Source organism: Eptatretus burgeri, chromosome 9 (assembly GCF_056783735.1).
Source record: "Eptatretus burgeri isolate ZD-2024b chromosome 9, Ebu_testis_v1, whole genome shotgun sequence".
Taxonomy (NCBI): domain Eukaryota; kingdom Metazoa; phylum Chordata; class Myxini; order Myxiniformes; family Myxinidae; genus Eptatretus; species Eptatretus burgeri.
The window spans coordinates 75,864,525-75,888,125 of NC_140969.1; the positions used below are offsets into that span (position 1 = coordinate 75,864,525).

General features: G+C 44.7%; 1 protein-coding gene and 1 long non-coding RNA gene across 4 annotated transcripts in view; both read right to left on the reverse strand.

The window, feature by feature from the left end:
* The window catches only part of LOC147020382 (uncharacterized), a 38,827-nt gene extending 19,439 nt beyond the window's left edge, over nt 1-19,388 (reverse strand). The window contains exons 1-3 of one of the 3 annotated variants that reach the window (XM_085895707.1): nt 19,290-19,388; nt 10,633-10,679; nt 7,249-7,535 (exon numbers count right to left, since the gene is read on the reverse strand). In XM_085895707.1, the coding sequence (XP_085751833.1) occupies nt 7,249-7,535; nt 10,633-10,679; nt 19,290-19,363 (408 nt within the window). In that variant the 5' untranslated portion in view covers nt 19,364-19,388. Of the gene's footprint in view, nt 1-7,248; nt 7,536-10,632; nt 10,974-19,289 lie in introns of those variants that run through there. The other 2 variants (XR_015061807.1, XR_015061806.1) reach the window with 2 other exon arrangements.
* LOC147020384 (uncharacterized) lies at nt 243-5,173 on the reverse strand. Its single transcript, XR_015061810.1, has 2 exons — nt 1,203-5,173; nt 243-970 (listed from the first exon to the last, which is right to left on the reverse strand). It is a non-coding gene; the product is annotated as an uncharacterized LOC147020384 (long non-coding RNA).
* Nucleotides 19,389-23,601: the final 4,213 nt, after the last annotated feature.

A 23,601-nucleotide genomic window follows, 5' to 3' on the forward strand; every position in this document is an offset into this window, starting at 1 on the left:
TTTCCTCATTCCACCTGTACCTATGAAAACAACATAAAACCTCTACATTTGAAGGTTGGTTAACCCTCTTTTGAAGACGTCACTATATTCTCCATGAATACCACAACACCAAGAAAATGTTTGTTGTTAGCAATCCATCCAGAACTGGAATCAGTTTTGTGATTAAATGGAACACGGGACTTGTGTTTGATTGCTCGACGAGGCCTTTTGCATATGTGTGTGTGTGTGTGTGTGTGTGTGTGTGTGTGTGTGTGTGTGTGTGTGTGTGTGTGTGTGTGTGTGTGTGTGTGTGTGTGTGTGTGTGTGTGTGTGTGTGTGTATGTGTGTGTGTGTGTGCGTGCGTGTGTTGTTTCGAAGAGCACCCCGGGCGCATGCGAGCCAGGAGGTAAATGGTATTGTTAGCAACAGAAAATGAAAAAACACGAGATGTGTGTTTGGGATGTCGATTTGGCTTGCTTGTCCCGGCCCTGGCTGACAGGTGGTGGAGGGCCATGATGGAGTCAGACTCCGCCAATGGTTTCCCCCTCTCCTATTTGATTACACATCTTACATGCACTCCCTATGACGGTCCAGTACCACACTTCCCAGGATGCCACATAATTTCAGAGATCGAATGACGATCTACCGGCCTTCATCTTGATGATGGGAGCAGATCCCGTGAAGCACTGGCGAATTTTGCAAAGGTGCATCGTGAGGCAGCTTTTGCATCTCTGGACTCGGTGGATATTGTCAAGGGGAGAAGATCCCTAAGCGCCATTTGTACGGATCTTGGAGTGTCTCCGTTGCCTCAAGATCCATGCGGTGGTCTGGGCCAAAGCTGTACTCGGTGCCAGTGTGTTGAGGAAGAGGGGAGGAGTTCCCCACCCCATCCCCTTGTGGGAATGCGACATGAAGTAGGCTCAGCACCTCCTCGTGGTGGCACTGGGGTGGACCTAATGGTCTGGCCTCATTATCCAAACAGCTGTGGTACCTGCCAGACACAAAGACACTGTTCTGATTAACGATGACATGGACTTGCTGTTCTTCTTTCTGCATCTGGTTGAAATGGACACACATGATTTGTTCCTGGCACCAGAGCCCAAGCATTCCTCAAACAAGAACAGTATATGGTGCATAAAACAATCGAAGAAGCTTCTTGATCTGAATGTATGTGACATTATCTCTTTATCCATGTAATTCCTGGCTGTGATAAAACCTCTCACCTGTTTGGATTGGGAAAGCGTTTGTCAGAAAAGATCAAGAGTGATTGATGCCCTGTTCTGTCAGCAGGCTAAAGTGTTCAGCCAAGCAGGAGTAGTGAAGCAGGACATCACTGCGGCAGGAGACAAAGCAATGGTATCTTCATATTGTGATGGTTATGGGAATGATCCCCATGCATTTCGAGACAATTAGGATTAGTGACTTAATTATTTTAAAAATTGGATTTGAATTGCTTTTGCAATTGGAAAGACGATAGCTTCGCATCTTCCTTCTTCCTCGTGTTCCCGACCATTGAGGGATGAATGGAAAAACGCATGTTGTGAGAGATGACGTGCGAATGATGTTTGTGGTGAAAAAAAATTTGGAATAAAGAATGAATGAAGAGTACAATGTGGGTGCTTGTGGAGCAGTACACACCCTCCTGTGGAGATGAATCCTTGCCTGCATTGGCGTCACATTAGAGGGGGTTCAGATGTTTTGCTACAGGAGGTCGTTCTGTGATTGGTGCTGTTGACAGAAAGTTTCTGATTTGCAAAAGAGCAAACGTTGATTGACAGGCTCGGAGCGTGGCTCATTTGAGGTAGAGTTTTGGTGCGAAGAGCACCCGGGTGATCAGAGCCAGTATGCCTTGAGTAGGCTGTGAACCCAGAGGGGGCAGTCAAATTAAATTGACCTGGGTACCCAGGAAAGGGAGCTGAAGCACCAATTGCCAGTGATGGCATCGCGGATTAAACCCGGGAGAGCTCCTCCCAGAACTTGGATAAGATAGCAGGTATGCTAGGCAGCAGCCCCTGTGACAAGGGGGTGCCATGTGCGAAATTCGTAGTAAGATAGGCCTGCAGGTGGAGCCACACTTACCAGGCACGATATTGTGCAATGACAGGGAAAGAAAATTTGAGGGCTGGGCCCTAATTTGATGAAGCACCAACGGTGCTGTTGATGGAAAGGATGACGGGTAAAATTGGTTGTAGAGAACCACTGTACGGGATGTGGGGGTTTAATGATAATGAAGAAATAAGTCTTGTGATGTTAGAAATAGAGGAGGGATGCTCCCCCTTGGTACCATTGTTGTGTGTTTGCAGCCACTGGAATTACGGAGTTAGGTAAATGGATTTTGAGTGGACCAATTGTGTACAAAATTCTTTGGATAGGGTAAGCATGTACACAATTGGCCTACTCTGCCAGTGAGCATTGTGGTGCCACGCCACCTCATTAGTTTGGTGCACGTGCACAGATATTTCTTTTGTTTATCTGAGACACAAATCCTTGCCTTTTTGTAAAGAGGATTATTTTGGGAGGGAGATGGTTTGTGAGTTCGAATATTCAATTTCTCTTTCATCCTTCTGTCTATCAATCCATTTTTTGACCCTGATTTAAGGCCAGCTACCCATCCATTGCCGGTCCCTCACTCCTTGCCTTTCAAACCCTGTAACTCTCATGGAAACTTCACTTCACCTGAATGTACCCTTTCGTTTCTCCATCTCAAACCTCAAACTCCTCCACTCGTCCTTTCGCCTCAAAACCCCTACTTTATACCAAGCCTTCAAACTTTCCTCCCTCCTTTTCAATTTAAGATCCTACACCATCCCCCAATGGCACATGTCATGAATTACTCCTATTGACTCATACAAAGAAATCTTAATCTTGTGTAAATCACCGTGGAAAATCAATACAGTAATACTCGTTCTTTTCAATTCCTGCAAAACCCCCCATTTAAACACAATAGAGGTAATCATTAGCCCAGCAGTGGTCTCTTCGTTCTTTTCATTTCTTCCAAAGCAACACATGAAGTGCAAAAGGATCATGAGCTATACAGCTATTCATAAACATAACGTGCGTGTCATATGCGTTAAACTCATGTGTGTTCAAAAACAACAGCAGCTCATCCACCCACCCCCCACCCCTCCGCTCAGCAGTTGTGCAAGGCAGAACATATAAAACTCCATTGAGAGCAGATATGTTTGACCTCCATGGGGAGTGGATGTGGAAACCTCTGAATGAAGTTTGTGAAAATGAAATATTTGATATTATTGTTGGTGTGAATGTGTGAATAAAGTTGGTGGTGAAGGACTTGAACTCTTCACGCTCATGAGATTCTGAGCGGCATTTTTCCAAGGAGATCTTGGCTCTGCTCTTGAGGAATTTCCACATAGATCGACTAGTGTTCTCATGAACCAAGCATCTGCTCCATCACGTGTCTTGATCCACTAAGCGCTTCAGTCTGCCAGGTGCTTTGATTCTCTACTCGTCTTGCCTGCCAGTAGCTCTTGACTTTCGACACTCCACTCGCCCCATCTGCTGGGAGGTTTTGTCCGGTTATTCATCAATCCACTACATGTCTTATTTGCCAGGAATGCTCTCGACTCATCTTATTTGCCGAGACGTTTCCATGTATGTCTCGACTCTGCTCTCAACACATCTAATGTGCTGGGACTTATAATTCATCTCGCTCTCGTCCAACAAGCTTTCCTTACCACAAGTCTTTTGGCAAAGTCTGTGCTCATGTCTGCATGAGTCAGAAAGGGGGAGTTTGCACATTGCACGAGTTTGCACAGGGCATGAGCTGCACTGTCTGTTTAGACTGCGAGCACCACCAAGGGGGAGCTTGCACATTGTGAAGGTCTACAAGTATCACGAGCTGACACACATCTGCAGATGCTTTGCTCTGCACTCCATCTTGGTTCTTCCTCTCTACTTTTCCCCAGAATAATCGATGATGCACCATGTCCTGTTTATATACTAAATTAAGACTGTGTAAGTGGGCTCTGTAATTGCGAAGAATAATGACTGTTCTCTTGTGCCTTTTCATTGTGATTTCTCTCCATCTATTGTAAATGCATGCTTATATTTGCTACCGTAAATACCTGCCATTGCTGATTGAATAAACCTTGTAGTGCTTGTTGAATAAGTGTGTTGGTTGAACTGTGAAACATTCCCGGCCTGCTCGCTTTTGTCCTTCCTCCATTGGTCCCATATAGTGTGTAAGTTGAAGAGATGGGAACTTTTGCCCCACTGATTGGCTCTGTGATTAGTCAACAGCCATCCATGGTTCGCTTGGCTGCACATGATAAATAGACAGGGGCTGTTGAGGGCATGACCCCAAATTAGGGCTGCAGCGCCAACAGTAAGGTAATGTGTAACCAAGGAGCCAAAATTCTGCGAGGATTGGCGGTTCTTATATCGCCAGCCACGGTTACCTAGCAACCTGTCGGACTTCAGTTTTCTATGGCCAGAGGTCAGGTAAAGGTCCGAGGAGCTCCCTAGTGATAACCCCAGACCCCGGTACCCTGACAATATTTCTAACTTGGTTCCTTCTGTACGAGTGTTTGGATGCAAAACTCAGTTTGATATCTTTGCATACCTGTGCACGATAGCTGATCCAAAGTGCAGAACGAAAGGCTATGCAGATAGTTTTATCCCTCATGCTGTCTTGCTTTGGAATACACTACCTTTAACGTGCTTCCCATTCTCCTATGGTCTACCCAGCTTTCAGAGGAATGTCAATTTCTACTTCTTCCATGCTTGAGGTAACATCGCATTTCACCTGAATTTGCTACTTCCTGTGTCTTGGATATTTTGTTGTTATTTTTTCTTTCCTTTTTTGGAGTTTTGCTTTATCCTTTTCTTTATCTTTATCTCACCTTCCCTTGGCCTTTTCATAAAGGTAGAGCATTTAAATTTAATGAAAAAACATATGTGTGTCTACGACCTTAAAGAGGGAATAATTTGTAAATTTGATTAAAAAAAAACAAATAACAGGAGTAATATGCAATATTACAAGCATTGAAAATAATTTCAGCATGGTTGAGTGGTTGTCCTCTGTAATCCACATTCAATGTATCTACAAGCACAATACAAGTGTTAGTTTGGTTTCTCAGATGAGACATATCACCTCAGAGCAAAGATGTCATGAAATGCTGATATTTGGTGGCCATCTTGGATTTATGCAAATTATACAAATTTCTGCAACAGAGATTTCTTCAGACTTTTAGTATGATGTTCTCGGAACCCCATATAAATGCATTGTCAAAAAAAAAACCTGTTGCAATTTGTTCCAAGGCAAACCTTATTTTGCCTGCACTAAAAGGCCTTTGCTGACTGTGGGGATCTGATTTTCAAAAGACAAGCTTGTATTGATGGAGGATGGTCGATCTCTTTCTGGCTTTGATGTCCAGCATTGCTATGTCATTGGCCCAGGAGACGTCATGGCTCATGGTGTTGCCTAGACGTTTAAAAGACTGAACCTCTTCCACTGGCTGTCCATGGAAATAGATTGATTGATTAGTTTGACCATCCTTCCAGAGTGACAGGTGGGAGACCATGAGATTTTCCATTATGGGAGGACATGTTCCATTTATTACACCAACATCTAATGAATTCCAGATCGGCAGAGAGTGACACAACTGAAGTTTGATTATCATTGGGATGGGATACTGCATGACACAGTGTGGAGTTATCTGCAAAAAAAGAAGAGAAGGTTTTACAGATCCTCAGAGAGATCATTTATAGAGATGAGGAACAAGAATGGACCCAAAACACTGTCTTGGGGAAACTTAGCCTCCACTTAGAGAGGGGAGGAAAGGGTTCTGTTGATGGCAACACTTTGACTGCATATCTGCATGAGTGGAGGATGTCAGATATCCAAGAATGAGGGCAGATTTGTATGCAACAGGCAGAGAGCTGGCAAGCAAATCAGGCTGTCAGACCATATGGTATTCGGTAGATATATCCAAGGAGATGGTCCCAACCTCTCATTTGAGATTTAGGGAACCCAAGTATTGCTGGGAGAGGAGCATCAGCATGTGCAGGATGAGTGAGCGGCTGGAATCCAAATTCATGGACAGAGATTCGGCTGTTGGAAAACAGATAGACTTGACTGGAAAACAGACAGATAAAGATCAACAGCAATGATGAATTCCATGAATGTGCTTGTAATTGGAAGCAAGCTCACTCGCTTGTTGTTGATTGGATCTGTTTTTGAACTCTTCTTGGAGATTAAAGTTATGCTTACCAACTTCAAAGCTGATGTGAGTCAGCCAAAAGAAGAGAGAATGAATACGGCTGTCAAAGGGGAAGCAAGAATGACAGAGCAGGATCTAAGAACATGGGCAATGATGCCATCTGGGCCGATTACAGAATCAAGGTCAAAGTTGGACAGAACTTCCTCTATTTTTTTCGGTTAAGAGGGATACAAAGTCCTGGAGACAGTGTGTGTGTTTGTGTGTGTGTGTGTGTGTGTGTGTGTGTGTGTGTGTGTGTGTGTGTGTGTGTGTGTGTGTGTGTGTGTGTGTGTGTGTGTGTGTGTGTGTGTGTGTGTGTGTGTGTGTAGGGGGGTGCGCTGAGCGGGGAGTAAGATGAGGACAGAGTGTGATGGTTTTGGTACATGTGATTTGGAGGTAAACACAGTCGGTTTTAACATTCTGCCATATCTCATATGGAGTCTGCAATAATGTCGGTTCAGTTGAGGGAACAGATGCAGGGGTGACATACACCAGTGACTGACTTGAAAAGGTGCCACCATAGCATTGGAGGAAGGAGGCTGGTTGGATTCCTCAGTCTGGAGACTTGCAAAATGGTGTTTTCTGGCATGCCTCAGGATGTACACAGCCTTACAGTTGTGAGCGTTACAGAATTAACGAAAGTTATCCTCAGTTGGGTTAGTTTTCTACAGTGAGACTGCAAGCTGCTTGACTGCAGCCTCCTCACTATAGGATTTAGTGCACCAGGGCCAAGAAGATGGATAGGACAGCTGCAGATGGAATGGGATAAACTGATGCATGGGAAAAAGTTGGCTTTTGGGGATGTTTAATTATCTCACTTTTGAATCACTCTCCATCCTGGTCTTTCCCACCATGGCTTGTGGCTGTGTTTTCCTATATCACACTATTTATTACCAATAGCTTTGTTGTGATGCTTCCCTCCAAAAATGAATTAACAATTAATTTATATATTATCAGCAAGATATCATTAGATTTGCTTTATCTCATCAAGTTATGTATTTTTTATTTCATATCTTTTTTATTATTAATGTTGTGCATTTTCTCTTACCTTTTTTTGAAATTTCCAAAAAATATCTAACTTAATGGTGAGCTTGCATGGCAAGGCGGCTGTACCATCAACTTCTGCTTTCACCCAGTGTGTTGCTCTTGGTAGAAATTTGCCTGATCTTGAATTGTTCCTGCCTTCTCTTGTTTCAACCTCATTTACCTTCTTCATAGGTTTTTCCATTTCCATTTTTATCCCATCTTCAGTCTCATTCTGTTTTTTCTCCTCTGTTCGTTGATACTTTTTCAATTCTGCTAACACACTCCTCTTCTGTAATGGTTTGTCATGACCTGTCAAATACGAAGTGTACTGTTTAACAATTTAATTACAAAATAATAATGCCAGTTTTTTAACAAATGAAAGAACACACAAAATGTTTTCAAAAAGAACCAAAAAAAAAACACAATATTGTTGATGTAAAAGTCATTTGACATAATCAAAGACCAAGTTTTACAAAAAGCAATAAAACATCATTTTTGAAGCAATCATTCTGTCAGCAGAGAAAATAAAAAAACTAATATAAACAAGGGGTACCAACTAACGGTTTTTTGAAATCCAACTGATGGGTTTGACCAAACTTGTATGTGCAGGATTGCAAAAGTAGGAAAATACAAAATCACACAAGTCTGAGTTAATTTCACATCAGTGTGTTATGCATCCTGTCTCACTGAAAATAGAAAACTGGCATCAGAGTTGTTCCACATAAAAATGCACAGCAAGGAATTCAACAGAACAAGCACACATCACATTTCAAATGTAGAACCAGTCCATGCATGCAATACAAATGAAGAATAAAAGAACAATATGAAGTACTATTTGTGAATTAAAAGTAAAGATGCATAAATAATGCACACAACAAATAAATGAAGTACGCACATCCTACTGATCACATGGAAGATATGGGATCAACATCTGCACAGAATAAAACTGATGTAATTTAATGTGACACTGGTATTGTGCATGTGTGGGCAGAGTGTTGGGAATGTTGGCATTGTTGTTTGTTTTTTGCATCAGAGGCATAGTCACCCACACCCTCAGAAAATGACATATCGGAGCTAGGTGCTGCATATAAAAGAAGAAGATGAAGACAAATAAAAACTTAACATCTGCAATCACAAAGCGATTGCCAAGGGTAAACATCCCCGGATGGGTGAGAACCACGCTTGGCCCATGATCCAATGATGGCCCATGTTATTATTTTTGGACCACCCCATGTCCTTGACCTTCAACATTTAGGGATAGTGTGTCAAACATGAAAATGTGTCCCCATATACAATGTAGTCAAAAAAACTCAATACCATTAAAATTGGAGGAAAATTACTGAAGTTATGATCAAAAAGGTGTTTTTGTTCATTCAGTCACAATCCGAAAAACAAAGGTCAAGAACAGGAATTAAATATTAGGTGCACAACTTCTGTGCAGGTACACTAGTATGATGCAAGAATATTTTGGAAGGAAGGGCAAGCGGTCTTTGAGATTCTGCGTTGGCAAAACTGAGCGACGACAAAGATCACATTATATTTGTCAGAGTACCATTTGACCTTGACCTTTAATGGGGAGGGGTGTGATATAAATGAAACTAAATGCAACTTGTTCTAGGCTATCTCAGGAGGGCAATTTTGTTTTGATCGGCCAAACCTATGGGGAGTTTTCGTGAAGAAGGAAAAAACGACTCTGATTGGGTCATGACGTTCAAAAGAATCATGGTAATACCTTTGAACGCTCACCTAGAAGAAGAACGATACTGAGAAGAAGGTCAACATGGGACGGAATCAACAAAATGTACCAATGAACAAACACTACCAAACAAACACCTATTTTGGGGGGCAACCCCCCACCCACCCCCAATAAACTCCCTGAGACCATGATTTTTTAGATAGCATGAACAAAGTTTAGTACATCATGGGTGATAAAGGTTGTGGTCAATTTTTATTGAAATCAGGTATGTGGATTCTGAGAAAAAAAGAAATACCTCTTTTGGGGGGCAACCCCCCATTCCCCACCAAAGACCCTTTCGACCCCTATGATGTAAATTAAGTGCAAATGTGACTTTCTCTAGGCTATCTATGAAGGACAATTTTGTTCTGGACGGACAAACCTTCATTGAGTTTTGGTGGAAAATGTTAAAATGACTATAATTGGGTAATGATTGTAAAAACAGATTAAGGTCAAAACCATCATGTCAACCCCACATACTTTTTATTCCAATTATTGATGCAAAATTTCATTCTGAATATCCTTGGACATTGGCAAAAAAATAAAGGGAGAAACACCGAAATAGTGGTTTCATATACCTGTGGGTGTAAGACCTTGACCTCTTTCTAACCCAGAGGGGAATGATGTAAATGAAGAGTAGATGTGACTTGCTCTCGGCTATCGAGAGAGAGCAATTTCATTCCGATCAGCAAACCTTGGTCGAGTTTTGTTGAAACATGTTAAAATATCTAAAATTAGGTTATGACCCTAAAATAAGGTAAAGTGCAAAACAATTTATGTCACCCACACATATCTTGTATTCACATTATCAAGGCAAAATTTAATTCCTATAGTCCCAGTCGGCTCTGAGATGCAGCTCGGGAATTTATAAAGCTTGGAAATTGTAAGTTTGTGAGCAAAGGAAAAAAAAATTCTTCTAAATGGTGGTTTAGTTCTCCTCGGAGCCGAAGAAACTATGGTACCATTAAAATTGCTGGTGTAAATTGCAGAAACAAACCCTGCAACAGCAATAAACCTTCAACGATGCCCGATGGCCTATGTCCTATGCTTTCGGGGAAGGCTTTTCGAAGAAATAGAAGAAAGCTGTGAAAGGGTCAATAATGAGCTTGAACAGGGCATCATTACAATGGGCTAGAAGCAATTAAAAGGAAACATGGTTCCAATATCTAGCAGGGCAAAGGCAAGAAAGAACAAGATAATAAACCAATCCCTTTAGGTTGAGCGACATCTACAAAGTTAACTGCATGTGCACAGTCATGCACGTCATTTGTCCAAGACAGAAGTTCCAGGATGAAATGGTCATGAAACTTAAGATGAAGGACAATAATTGGTTCATGCAAACACTATCATCGGTATTGTTTAAGATATGAGAGATATCAGGGAATAAGTTATGATGCCATATTTATTATTATTAATAATTTTTCACTATCTTCAATTGCACTCGTTTAACCATTATGTAAATACTCCTCTCAGATTGTGCAAATTACTGGTTGTTTTTAAACCTATTGTGAAATGTAATTTAAAATATTAAAGCTCAAAATTTTCAGCAATGTATGCATTTTTCGTGGAAGGTGGAAATTCAGCAACAACCTATTCTTTCACACTGGGAGGCATACATTCCATTAATGTGTCCACACTGTAATTCCATGGGATAATGCAATGCAAACTCACAAATGAGAAGAAACAGCATAATGGAGTAAGTTGGCATTTTGTACGCACTAAAGTCAGACAGGGAATGGAAACGTGCAAAGAATGTTAGACACAGAAAAATAAAATGTGACCGACAGAAATGTACAATGATTCGAATATTCCAGAGCAGGGAACTTGTTTCAATCTCTCATACAAGTCATTCTATTACCCCTTTGCTGTATATGTACATCCTGCCTAAAAGTAAAGGGTATGCCTGTCATTTACATTCCATTTAATGTTTCTTAACTCAACTTGGATTATGTAACACCGACTCGAGAATGGCAAATACACACTACTCTGAGCTGTTCAGCCTGTGTTCAAATCTCCACTCAGAACCTTTGAAGAATGTGCTGATGTAGCACAGGGTTTCACGTTTCGTGGTGACCATTCAAATAAAGAGGACTCGTATGTGTGTAATATATATATATATATATATATATATATATATATATATATATATATATATATATATATATATATATATATATATATATATATATATATATATATATATTCTTCTTCTTTCGGCTGCTCCCGTTCGGGGTCGCCACAGCGGATCATCCGTATGATCCGCATAGTGATTTGGCACGTTTTACGCTGGATGCCCTTCCTGACGCAACCCTGGTCGCTGCTTTTTTTTTTTTTTTTTGTATACCTTGGTCGAGGCTCGTATGAGAGCGAACACACAACTCACAGCAAGGAGGCATGAGACAAGAGGGGCGGGAGTGGAAGGGACAAAACAGTGGGGAACAGACACATTAGGTGAAGTGTGGAAGGGAGAGGGATGGGGATGGGACGGGGAACATGGCGAAGAGAAGATGGACATTTCAGGGACTTTCAGGAAGGAAAGCAGGAGAAAATGAAGGAAGTGGGCTTGGGTGGATTATCGTGGGTAGAAAAGATCGAGGATTTGGATGGGGGAAGATAAGAGGTGGTGGTGAACAGCTGTTTTGAAAGCCTGGAGGGAAGAATGGGAAAGAATAGAGTGAGGAAGTTTATTCCAAAGGCGGGAAAAAAGAGGAATGAAAGAGTGAAGATGAGCAGTGATTCGTGATTTTGGTAGTTTTACCAGAAGGGGGTTGTTGGCGGACCTTGAGCGCCCTGTGGAAATGTGTTGGGGACAAATCGCAGAGAGAGCAGGGGGGGCAAGGCTGGAGAGGAGTCGGTAGAAGTCAGAAAGACCACCGACCAACCTGCGGTGATTGAGTGAGAGGCCCAAAGACTCAGCTTCATTGCGGGAGATGCCGATGATCTTAAATGCCCTGGTTTCGACAGCGTGAAGCCGAGAAAGGTTGGAGGCAGGAGCACCAGCCCAGAGGGGAGAGCAGTACTCCATCAGGCTACGGACAAAAGCTTTGTAAGTGGTCAGGAGCTCAAGAGGGCCGAGGAAGGACTTAGCATGACGGAGGATTCCCAGTCAGCGACTGGCTTTTGAGGCGAGGTTGGAAATGTGACTTTCCCAGGAAAGGTCATGGCAGATAATGAGACCTAGAAGCTTGAAAGAAAAGTCTTCTTCCAGAGGATTGTTGAGAAAGTGGATGGGGGGGTTTTCTAAACGGTCCTTTCAAAGAGACATAGTGAGAGTGTGAGATTTGTCTGGATTGAAAGACGTGTTCCACGTGTTGGACCAGTTTGTGATTTTATCCAGATCTGCAGTGAGCGAAGAAGCTGCTGCTTGCCGGTCTGAGGGATGACAGATGGTACGGCAGAGGGTGGAGTCGTCGGCAAAGAGAAATAGAGGATTTTCCAGAGAGTCCGAGAGATCATTGATGAAAACCAGAAAAAGAACAGGGCCCAGAACGCTACCTTGAGGAACTCCAGCCTGCACAGGAAGATGGGATGAAAGAACTCCATTTAGGGCCACACGTTGACTGCGACAGGAGAGGAAGTCTGCGAGCCATGAGTGGAGATGGCCTTGAATACCATGGCAAGAGAGTTTGGTGAGTAGGGCAGGGTGCCAGACTGTGTCAAAAGCACGTGATATGTCCAGGGATACGGCTCGGATTTCCTGTCTGGCATTGAGGACCTCCATCCATTGATGGGAGAGCAGAAGCAGCATATCCAGGGTAGAGTGACCTGGTCTGAAACCAAATTGATAATTGGAAATCAAGCCATTGGAGAAGAGGAAGGATTTCATGTCTGAAGCGATGATGGATTCCATCACCTTGCTGATGATTGGGAGAAGGCTGATTGGTCTGTAGTTACAGGGATCTGTTTTTGCACCTTTTTTATGCAGGGCAGTGATGTTAGCAGATTTCCAAGCAGATGCCAGATGACCTTGGGCAAATGAGAGGATGAATAGAACAGAGAGAGGGTGAGCAAGAGCAGAAGAGCAGGCTTTGAGGACACGTGGGCTGATGCCGTCTGGACCGGTTGCAAAATCTAACTCGAGGTTTGAAAGCAAGCTCTCCACCTTGTCAGGAGAAAAGGATAAAGAGTCCAGGGACAGTTGAGTGCGACTGGGTAAAGTGGGTAGAGATAGTGATGGGTTTAGGACACAAGATTTATCTGCAAACACCGAGTTTAGACATTCAGCTTTATCACGTGTGGAATCAGCAGTGCGGCCATTTGAGGTAAGGGAGGGGATGGAGGGGGAACATACACCAGAAACAGATTTGATTAAACGCCACCAGGATTTTGAGGAGAGAGAGAGGTTTGAGAGTTCAGACTTGAGATGAGAAAGATGTTGTTTTCTGGCTCTCCTGAGGGTAGATACACACTTGTTCCGAGCTTTGTGGAAAGAACTGAGATTGCCCTCAGTTGGGTTTGCTTTCCATGAGGCAAAGGCAAGTTGCTTCAGGACAACTTCCTCGCCACAAGCTTCAGTAAACCAAGGGCGGGAGGAAGGGTAAGACAACTGAACACGAGAGGGGATAAATCTGTGCATGAGGGAGAGCAAGTTTCTTTGAAAGAATTCCCAGGATGAGTTGATGTTTGAGAAAGTAGTGATAGGAGACCAGTCTGTAAGTTTGATGGCTGCTCGGAGACCCTGCCAGTCGGCTTGAGTGAAATGCCAGACTCGACGGCGGTGAGGTGGTTCTCTGATAACAGCCAGAGAGATGTCCACTTTGACAAGGACGTGGTCAGAAGAACCAATTGGAGCGAAGGAAGAGCAGCAGATATTGTCAGGGAAATTTGTCAAAATCAGATCCAGAAGAGATGGAGTACCATTGATGGAGTACCATGGAGTACTCTTACAACACAGGGATATGGTACACCTATTTTAACCTGGGTATACACTGGCCCAGTACACTGGAACTCATTTCGCCGACCTCGGAAGGATGACAGGCTGAGTCAACCCCCTGGTGTATTAATTCAGTGGACCAACAGGCTTGAACTCAGGACCTTTTGGATCCCAAGCCGCTGCCCTAACCACTGCGCCAACACCAGGCTACACACACACACACACACACACACACACACACATATATATATATATATATATATATATATATATATATATATATATATATATATATATATATATATATATATATATATATATTGTGTTTATGGAAACAGCATCACTACAACACCAACAGCAGCAAACATGCAGTGGTCCGCAGTCAGTTATTTCATTAATGTACGTTCAGATAGTCCCTTCGTTCTTGTCTAGTGGGTCGAACGGGACAGTGCGTTGTGTAAATCTCATAGTTAGGAATGATTAAACCTCTGAACTTCATTCCTACTCTTTCTTTTTTGCTATTCCTGAGGTAAATCCAATCCAGGGGTCATCGTGAGGCTGGCAGGCACTCCGCTCGGACACCCATTGTTTAAAAACCACAGCCGTGCCGTACGCGTAAGAATGCGTCCTCACATAAGACCAATGGCAGCAGTAGAAGCCAACAATAAATGCCAGCACTGCACGGAGCGCATGCCCCCCAGTGACGACACCCTTCCCCCCCACCCACTATTCGGTGATCAGAGGCATAAACAACACACCAAATGATAACAACATACAGTACACACTCGGCACACTCTTCTTCAATCCAAATCTCCACTTATAAATACATTTGTCCCCTTTTCAATCCGAATCTCCATCTAATAATTCTATCCAAACTTTTCCCTCAATTCCCTGACACAGATAATGGCTGGCACCGTGCACACGACAATGCCTTTGATAAATGGCCACATGGTTAATGGTGGACCCGCGCGCACTGTATGGGGCATGCTCGATGGTGGGCAGACCTGCGCGCTGACCACGTGTGCAATGGCGGACCTGTGCGCAGCCATGATACTTTATCATCGTACATAACGAGGCACAAATAATACGTCTTTGGTCGGCTCTGCGCATGGTGTTAAAATAACGTCTTACCGTCCGTCTTTGCTCCCCACAATGGCCACAGATGTCTCCCGCAGACATCAGACATGCTCGCGCACCTCTGCCTCAATGTAGCTGTTACCAGGCAGAGGCATGCTGTGCGACCGGATCGCTTGATCCGCATGGCGCACCACGGAGCAGTCACATTGGCCAGCGCCAACCACGGATCACTGGGGCACGACACGGGGTTCGGTGCAAAGCGCTTCATCTCACGGGATTCGGTGCAAGGCGATTCATATCACAGGGTTCAGTGCAAGATGATTCATATCATGGGGTTCGGAATGAGATGATTCTGCAGCTTGGAGCCATCTTACTGAAAGTGGAGTGGAGCCGCTTCCTGCCATCACGGCCCGGGCCAAACCAGAGCGCCCGATTCTGGTGAGGACATATCGCTTCGGGTCGTCGCCCCCGCTCTGCACCACGGGGTCAAAAAGGACAGGTCGCAGAGCCGCTGGTATGTCGTTCTTGCCCGTTGTTCCTATTCTTCGTTCCTGCTCATCATTCTTGCTCACCACTCCTGTCTGCTCATTCATATCTACAAGTCCTGGCCTGGGATTGCCAACCTACCCATTCGCCTGCTGGCACCGCCCCTCTTCACCGACCCCATTGCTGACTCCGACTTCTCCACCTGCCCTTCTTTATAATTCGCCTGCTGGCTCCGCCCTTTTTCACCAACCTGCTTGCTGACTCCGACTTCTCCACCATTTCACCTGCTAACTCCATTTTCTTCACCGCATCATCCTCTCTCTCCACCCTTTGGCTTCTGACTCCACCCAAGTGGCATTTGCACTTACCTTGTGTAAGTCTTCTTGGGTTGCTTTGTGCAGATACTTTGGTTGGAGGAGCATGGGAGGGGTCAATCATTTATATAATCTGAGCCACACCTGGGTGTAGTCGATTTGGTGAGACCTGATTGGCTATTCCCTCCATTCACAGGTAAGAGATGTGGGTGGGTCTTTATTTACATATATATTGACTGCTTTTGACGTTTGCACGTGGTACATGCTTGAGAGCCTCATTGGTATGCATTGCTGTCTACGCTATCACTGATGATTTGCCAATAAGTGACGAAACCAGTCCGGTAGCTGAGGGTATTGTCTTGCATTGGGATTGTCGTGTGCGTACTATATGTGAACATCTTTATAGTTGCTGAGGAACTCTGAGAAGGGTTGGAAACAGCGTTACCACTTAACTTGCGCAAGTCTTCTTGGGTTATTTTATGCAGCTACTTTGGCGAGAGGAGCGTAGAAGGGGTCAATCATATATGTATGTATATGTATGTATATATATATATATATATGAATGTATATATATATATATATATATATATATATATATATATATATATATATATATATCTTCTTCCTTCGGCTGCTCCCGCTCGGGGTCGACACAGCGGATCATCCGTATGATCCGCATCGTGATTTGGCACATGTTTGTACGCCGGAATCCCTTCCTGACGCAACCCTGGTCGCCTCTTACGACACAGGGATATGGTACACCGATTTTAACCGGGGTATACACCGGCCCAGTACACTGGTACTCACTTCGCCGACCTCGGAAGGATGACAGGCTGAGTCAACCCCCTGGTGTATTAATTCAGTGGCCCAACGTGGCTTGAACTCAGGACCTTTTGGATTCCAAGCCGCTGCCCTAACCACTGCGCCAACACCAGGATATATATATATATATATATATATATATATATATATATATATATATATATATATATATTTATATATATATATATATATATATATATATATATATATATATATATATATATATATATATATATATATATACACATACGTACAAACATATGAGCAAATACAACCCGTCGCTTCACTGATGGGGACATTAAGGGTCATGGGGGGGGTTGGGGAGAAGGAGGGAGGGTGAGAAAAGAGAGGAGGGTGGGGGAGAAGGACGGAGGGTGAGAAAAGAGAGGAGGGGAGGGAGGAGGGAGGGAGTCCGGGAGGAGAGAGAGGAGGAAGGGAAGCTCTGCGGGACTGAAGAGCAAGGAAAGGAGGAAGGTGGGGAGAGACGTTGCTATATGTTGCAACCTCACCAGACGTAGAGAGAGAGAGAGAGAGAGAGAGAGAGAGAGAGAGAGAGAGAGAGAGAGAGAGAGAGAGAGAGAGAGAGAGAGAGAGAGAGAGAGAGAGAGAGAGAGAGAGAGAGAGAGAGAGAGAGAGAGAGAGAGAGAGAGAGAGAGAGAGAGAGAGAGAGAGAGAGAGAGAGAGAGAGAGAGAGAGAGAGAGAGAGAGAGAGAGAGAGAGAGAGAGAGAGAGAGAGAGAGAGAGAGAGAGAGAGAGAGAGAGAGAGAGAGAGAGAGAGAGAGATACGGACGGACGTGCATTGAAAGTGCTGCATTTTATTAGGTGGGATGGGGTGGGGCGATGAGGGGACAAAGAGAGAGAGAGAGGGACAGAGTGAGGACAGGGAATGAGAAAGGTGAGGAGAGGAGGTGGGGTTAGCAAAGAGAATGGTGTATATTGCTTGATGTACAAACACTCACACACACTAATTGAGGTTTATGAACCCAGCAATTTTGGTCCAAACAATGCAGAAATCAATAAAATGACCAAATACCAAAATATCTGAAACAAAGTGAAAAAAGAAAACTAAATTGTTAGCCATGTCTCGCTCCAGAAACAGGTCTTTCCCTTCTGTGCACGAGGTCTTCAACTTCAACAGAATCATCTGAACTTCGGCTTCTTGGTCTGGACATCTACTCTAACCTCCATTGGGATAAGTACATTTCTGGTATTGTGAAGAGTGCTTCCAAGCGAGTTGGTCGTCTCTTTCGAGCACAGAGGTATTTACCTCCTGATGCTGTTTGTACCTGAATAAGACAACTATTCCTCCCCTCATGAAGTACTGTTGCCATACACGGGCTGGAGCACCAGCTCTTAACTTGACACCAGCACCAACTTATCTTAACTTGACAGGCTCCAGAAACACATAGTTAACCGGGTTGGTGTGGAGATGGATTCAACTCTTCAAATGCTCTCTCACCACAGGTCAGTTGCCTCGGTATGTTTGTTCTACAGATATTTTCATGGTAAATGTTCTGCTGGACTTTCTAACTTGGTTGCTCCTGTACAAATGCTTGGATGCGAGACTTGGTTTGCCATCTCTGTACACCCATGCACTAAAGCTGATCCAATTAGAGAACGAAAGGCTGTGCAGATAGTTTTATCCCTTGTGCTGTCTCGCTTTGGAATTCACTACCTGGAACATGCTTCCCATTCTCCTACGATCAACCCAACTTTAAGAGGAATGTCTATTCCTACTTCTTACATCTCAGAGGCTGCATCACATTTCACTTGACTTCTGCTACTTCCTGTGTCTGATGCTTTTTGTTATTTTCTCCTTATATTTTGTTTTGCTTTATCCTTAGCCTCATCTATATCTAACCATCCCTGAGCCCCTTATCGAGAATGTATTTAGGCCTTGATTGGGGTGACTTGCATTTTTTAAAAAACAAACAAAAAAGCATGTCCAGAACACTCCATTCCCTTCCCCACCACCCCCTCTCTAAAACCCATTCTCCTCGCTCCATCCATCCTTCCACAGTGTATAGCAACCAAGCTAGCTAGCAACCATGAGCTGAGACCTTGCTCTCTCCCTCCCTGCCTCGCTGCCCTCTCCCCCACTTCCTGGCTTTCTTTTCCTCACCCCTTCCTCGCTTCCCTCCCCCTCCTCGCTTCAAGTCGCCAATCACCCCCCTCCTCGCTTCCTCTCCGCTACCACCCCCACCAACTTTCCCTCCCCTACCAACCCCTTCCTAGCTTCCCCTCCCCAACCACCACCGCTCCTCGCTTACCCCTCCCAACAACCCCTTCCCAGCTTCCTCTCCCCAACCAACCCCTCCTAGCTTCCCTTCCCCAACCACCCCCCATCCTCGCTCCCCTCCCCTACCACCCCCACCTCCTCGCTCCCTTCCCCTCCCACATCCTCACTCCCCTCCCAGATCCTTGCTCCCAATCCCATACCACCCCGTCCTTAACCCCTCCCACCTCCTCACTACCCCTCTCCTCCCAGCCCCCTTCCCCCCCCTCCTCACTCCCTTCCCCTTCCATCCCCTACTGTTAATATTCCCATCAGCGAAGCAATGGGTTGTATTTGCTCGTGATAAATGAATAAATAAATAAATTGTTGGTTCAAGCACCAAACAGTAATTAATACCCAAAGTAAGTATTGCAACTGATAATCGTTTTGGAATGAAATCCTTCAATACCACAACTTGCCAATAATTGAAGCGAACAACGCAGAATTGTTATTCAACAACAGCAAAGGTTCAAAAGCTTACCGGAGAGAAGACAGATTTTCTCGACAATGGGGAAGACAATTCAGGATTTGCATACCAGTCAAACAAGAAATCATGTAGGGTGTGGTAGATTCATTTCCAATAATGGAATTTAAATATTTCCTCTCTTGGAAGACATGTGCGGTGGAAGAAATTAAAGCTTTGCTGCTGCACTGCCTGAATGTGGCCTGTAATATATGTTATTACTCGATCCTGGGGCTATTATGGCTCACCCATTGTGGATGATATAAACAAATCTTGTATAAGCAGCTAAGCCTGTGTCCTGGGAGTGGAACTTATGATGCACCCTTTGGAGGTATTGGAGGTAACGCTCACCTCCAAGTTGTCTCGACTGGGTTCGAATCCTGACCCAGCTATATAAACTGTCATCCCAGTGTTTCACAGGCAGGGCGATTCATCAATGTGTGTGCCCTCCCTCAGATGGATGTTAAAAGAGAGTGCCGTCTGCCAGCATTCGTTGGTGGACATTGAAGATCCCATGGTGTATTTCATGAATTGTAGGTGAGCTATCGCCGGTACCATGGCCGAAATCCAAATTTCTGCCCGAATCAGAGGAACGTCAGGCCAGGCCTGGCTATCTGGTTCGTGAAGACTCAGGCTAATATTCCCCCGGCCGATTCCACAAGAAAGGTGGGGTAATGGGGTGCGTTAAAAAAGAAGAAGATTGGTAGGATGAGCAAGGAGAGAATAAATAAAATAAAAAACAGGGTGGAAACCATTGGGACATTTGGGTCATTATTTTTTTTCACTTGCAATACACATGTGTTGCTGTTAACTCTCTCTCAAATGGTTGAAACAGCGAATTATGATGTTATCTGCTGCTCTCATATGCAATCTGTGTGAGATTGGTGCCTGGTGGTAGAAATAACCGTGGACTCACTGGATTCGGGCCTTTGAAACCTACATTATCATGCTCGGCTTGGAAGACATGAGCGAAGCAAGAAATAAAGCAAATACTGCTCCACTACCTGGGTGCGGAAGACCAGCGGATATTTGGGACACTTGGAACTTTGTCCGAAACATTCGATTCGACCATGAACCTTCTGGAAACACTTCTCAGCCCCACACAGTGTTTTCTCCAGTTGTTTCTCTTTAGACAGCATCAACTGCTGGGTGAGTCAGTACACCGGCTGTTACATTGCAAACGTAAGGGGATGAGCTTGCTCCTGCAAATTTGACGCCCTGCAAGATAAGATGATTCGGGACTTGTTCATCAAAAAACACGTCAAGTGCTCCCCTCTCTGTTTGCGAGAGATTTTACAAGAACCAGACGATTTATCCCTTTCAAAAGCTCTGAAAATTGCATTTCAAGTTGAATCCATTGACGACTGCACATTTCATCTTTGCAGATGCCCCCCATAACCACACTGAAGGCAGCACAGATTTTTCAGCAGCCCAATAGCCTCGCTAATGCAGACTTCGGCCGAACGGTGCAGCAAATGCAACAGTAGCATGCACCCCCCCCCCCCCGAGTGCTGTGGGAATTGTGGCTAAGCTTTCCATGCACGAGAACACCGAATAGTTCTCCATGTGTGCAGATGTGCAGGTGCTGTCACAAACTAAATCATTTTTCAAGTGTGTCGCTCTGCCCCTGCCATGATGCCAGCACCACAAAGGCATCAACAACCTCACACAACATCCTCCATTGCTCATAATGTGTGTTCCAGAGGTTTTCAAGATGTGTGTGTGTGTGTGTGTGTGTGTGTGTGTGTGTGTGTGTGTGTCTGTGTGTACGGACCCCTCTGCTATTGGACACAGGGGCTACAGTATCTCTGCTCAACTTGGACACATATAAATGCTTTTCACCCATCAGCTGCTTCAGCACCCCCACTCTGGGTAAGACTGCTCCAAAATCGACATTGTGGGCACCAAGCATCTGACTGTGTTCTCATTCCACATCACCCTCTGTGGTGCGAACTTCCTAAACATCGAGCGCTTCACGGAGCTTGGTTTCTTTCTCCCTGATGGATGCTAGTGGGTCAACATTTCTGCCGGTTGCCTACCCATGGCAACAGAAATGGCCCATGGTATTTAATGGACTGGGCTGCATCACTGCCTGAACCCACCAGTCCCTGCTGAACTCTACAGTGACTCAGGTCATCCAGCCACTGCGACACATTCCATTCGCTCTCCTTGACGAAGTGTCTGCTGAACTCAAGCTCCTGTTGGAAGCTGGAGTATTCGAACAAAAGTATTCCCTTGAATTTCCAACTTGGTCATTGCCAGGAAAAAGTCCGGAGGGCTGTGTATCTGTGTGGATCTTCATGCAGCAAACAGTGCCGTCATCCAAGACAAATACCCCCTGCCCACATCTGAGGAACTGACCATCCTGTTCTATGGCTCCACATTTTTTTCAAAGCTGGACCTATGCCAGGGATACCTCCAGGTGCCCCTCCAACCCGCTAGCAGGGACCTCATGGCATATGTCACTCACACTGGAGTATTCTGCGACACGAGGATGCCTTTTAGACTCATTGACTCAAAGCTGCTTTCAGAAAGTGATGTCCTCAGTCCATGCAGGGATTCCAGGAGTGGCCATTGACTGATATGACATTGTTGTACATGGGCCTGACACATCCATCCACAACAAGCACCTGCACAGGGTGTTTGAGGCACCCACCAAACACAACCTCACCTTGAATGGTGAAAAGCGTTTACTGTGCTGGACGTCGAGTTTGTGGGATTTAGTCTGTCAGTTCATAGCAACTCCCTGCCTCAGTCCAACAATGAAGCCATCCATCACATCTCAGCAGCCAATGTTCTTTCTTTCCTTGGCATGACAGCCTAGTGCCTGCGGTCCTAGCCCCGATACTCCGCCATGGCAGAACCACTCCACCAACTGCTCTAAGAGGACGAGCCCTGGGTTTGAATGCGAGTTTTGAAGATGAGCCCTGGCCTGTGCTGAGGATTTCCACCTCTTGAAGTCTCAGCTTACCACACCACCTTTCCTGGATCAGTTCAACTTTGCTAATCCAAAACCTCGTCACGTGTGATGCGTCAGCTGTTGCCATGGTGGCTGTGCTCTCGCAGTTGCAGAATGGCGTGGAGAAGCCCATCGCATTTGCCTCCCGGGCCCTGACCTCCACTGAACAGAGGTATTCTGTGGGTGAACATCGACTCTCCCTCACATTACCAAGGAACCCGACACGCGATCCGGTCCCCACCAAAAAACAAGGCTCTCATCAACGTCTTCCTTTGAGCGACTGATTTACGCTCAATGAAGAAGTTTGCCGGACCCGAGCTTTTTGGCGCTGGACAAGTCATTTTAAATCGGTGAAGCCATTTTAGTTGGGTTGTCGGGGCTTAAAGGTTTAGATCCCTCAGAGGCCGAAACTATGACCATTGTTTGGCATGGTGCTCATCGGGAATAGAGAAGGCCTTAACCGCTTTGGGAGGTTCCAACCCATCGGTACTCTCCTGCCGTGGTCTGCCCCTCTTCTTCGTTCAATTACCCGACCAAGATGAACCCTCGTCATCATCACGAGAAACGTTGATCATCCTTAATCACATCCTCCCAACACCCCGGAAGATAAACTTGGCCAAATGAGCGAAAAGTCCACCGTAATACAAGATAAACAGGATAAAGAAGACCAGACAAATCCGATACACCCTCGACACTCAAAACTGTCCGATAATGGCGTCCACGCGAACTCGCTCGACTGACTTGACTCCTGTCCTCTCCAATTTCACAGAATGAACACGAGGTGTAAGGAATGAATGAGCAATGAATGAATTGATGAATTCCCACCTGCTGTTCCTTCATCTGCCATTAAATTATTGGGTTTTGAAATAGCTCTCCCCAAATAACCTCTAAAGTACTCCATTAGAGGGGTCCATCTCAGAGCGGTGCACTTGGAGGTGAAGGTTACATTTTAATCATTTGTCAGATTTTACTAAGACAACGGAACCAACGTTTATTTATGGATGTACTGCACTTCATTTACATTATCACCTAACATTGTTTGAATGTCAATATTTAATTTTATTTTCAAAAACGACAGTAGCTGTGTTAAGAATCATTTACATCGCTGTCTACTGTTTTGCCATAGCTTACAAACATCGGCTTGGTACATCCATCCATCCATACATCCCTTTACTCCATCCATCCCTTCCTTCACTCCATCCATTCCCTCCATCCCGTTCCTTCTATTCATCCATCCACCCATCCCTTCACTCCATCCATTCCCTCCATCCACCCCTTCCATCCATCCATCCATCCATTCATTCATCCATCCATCCATCCATCCATCCCTTCTCTCTATCTCTTTACTCCATCCATCCCTTCCTTCACTCC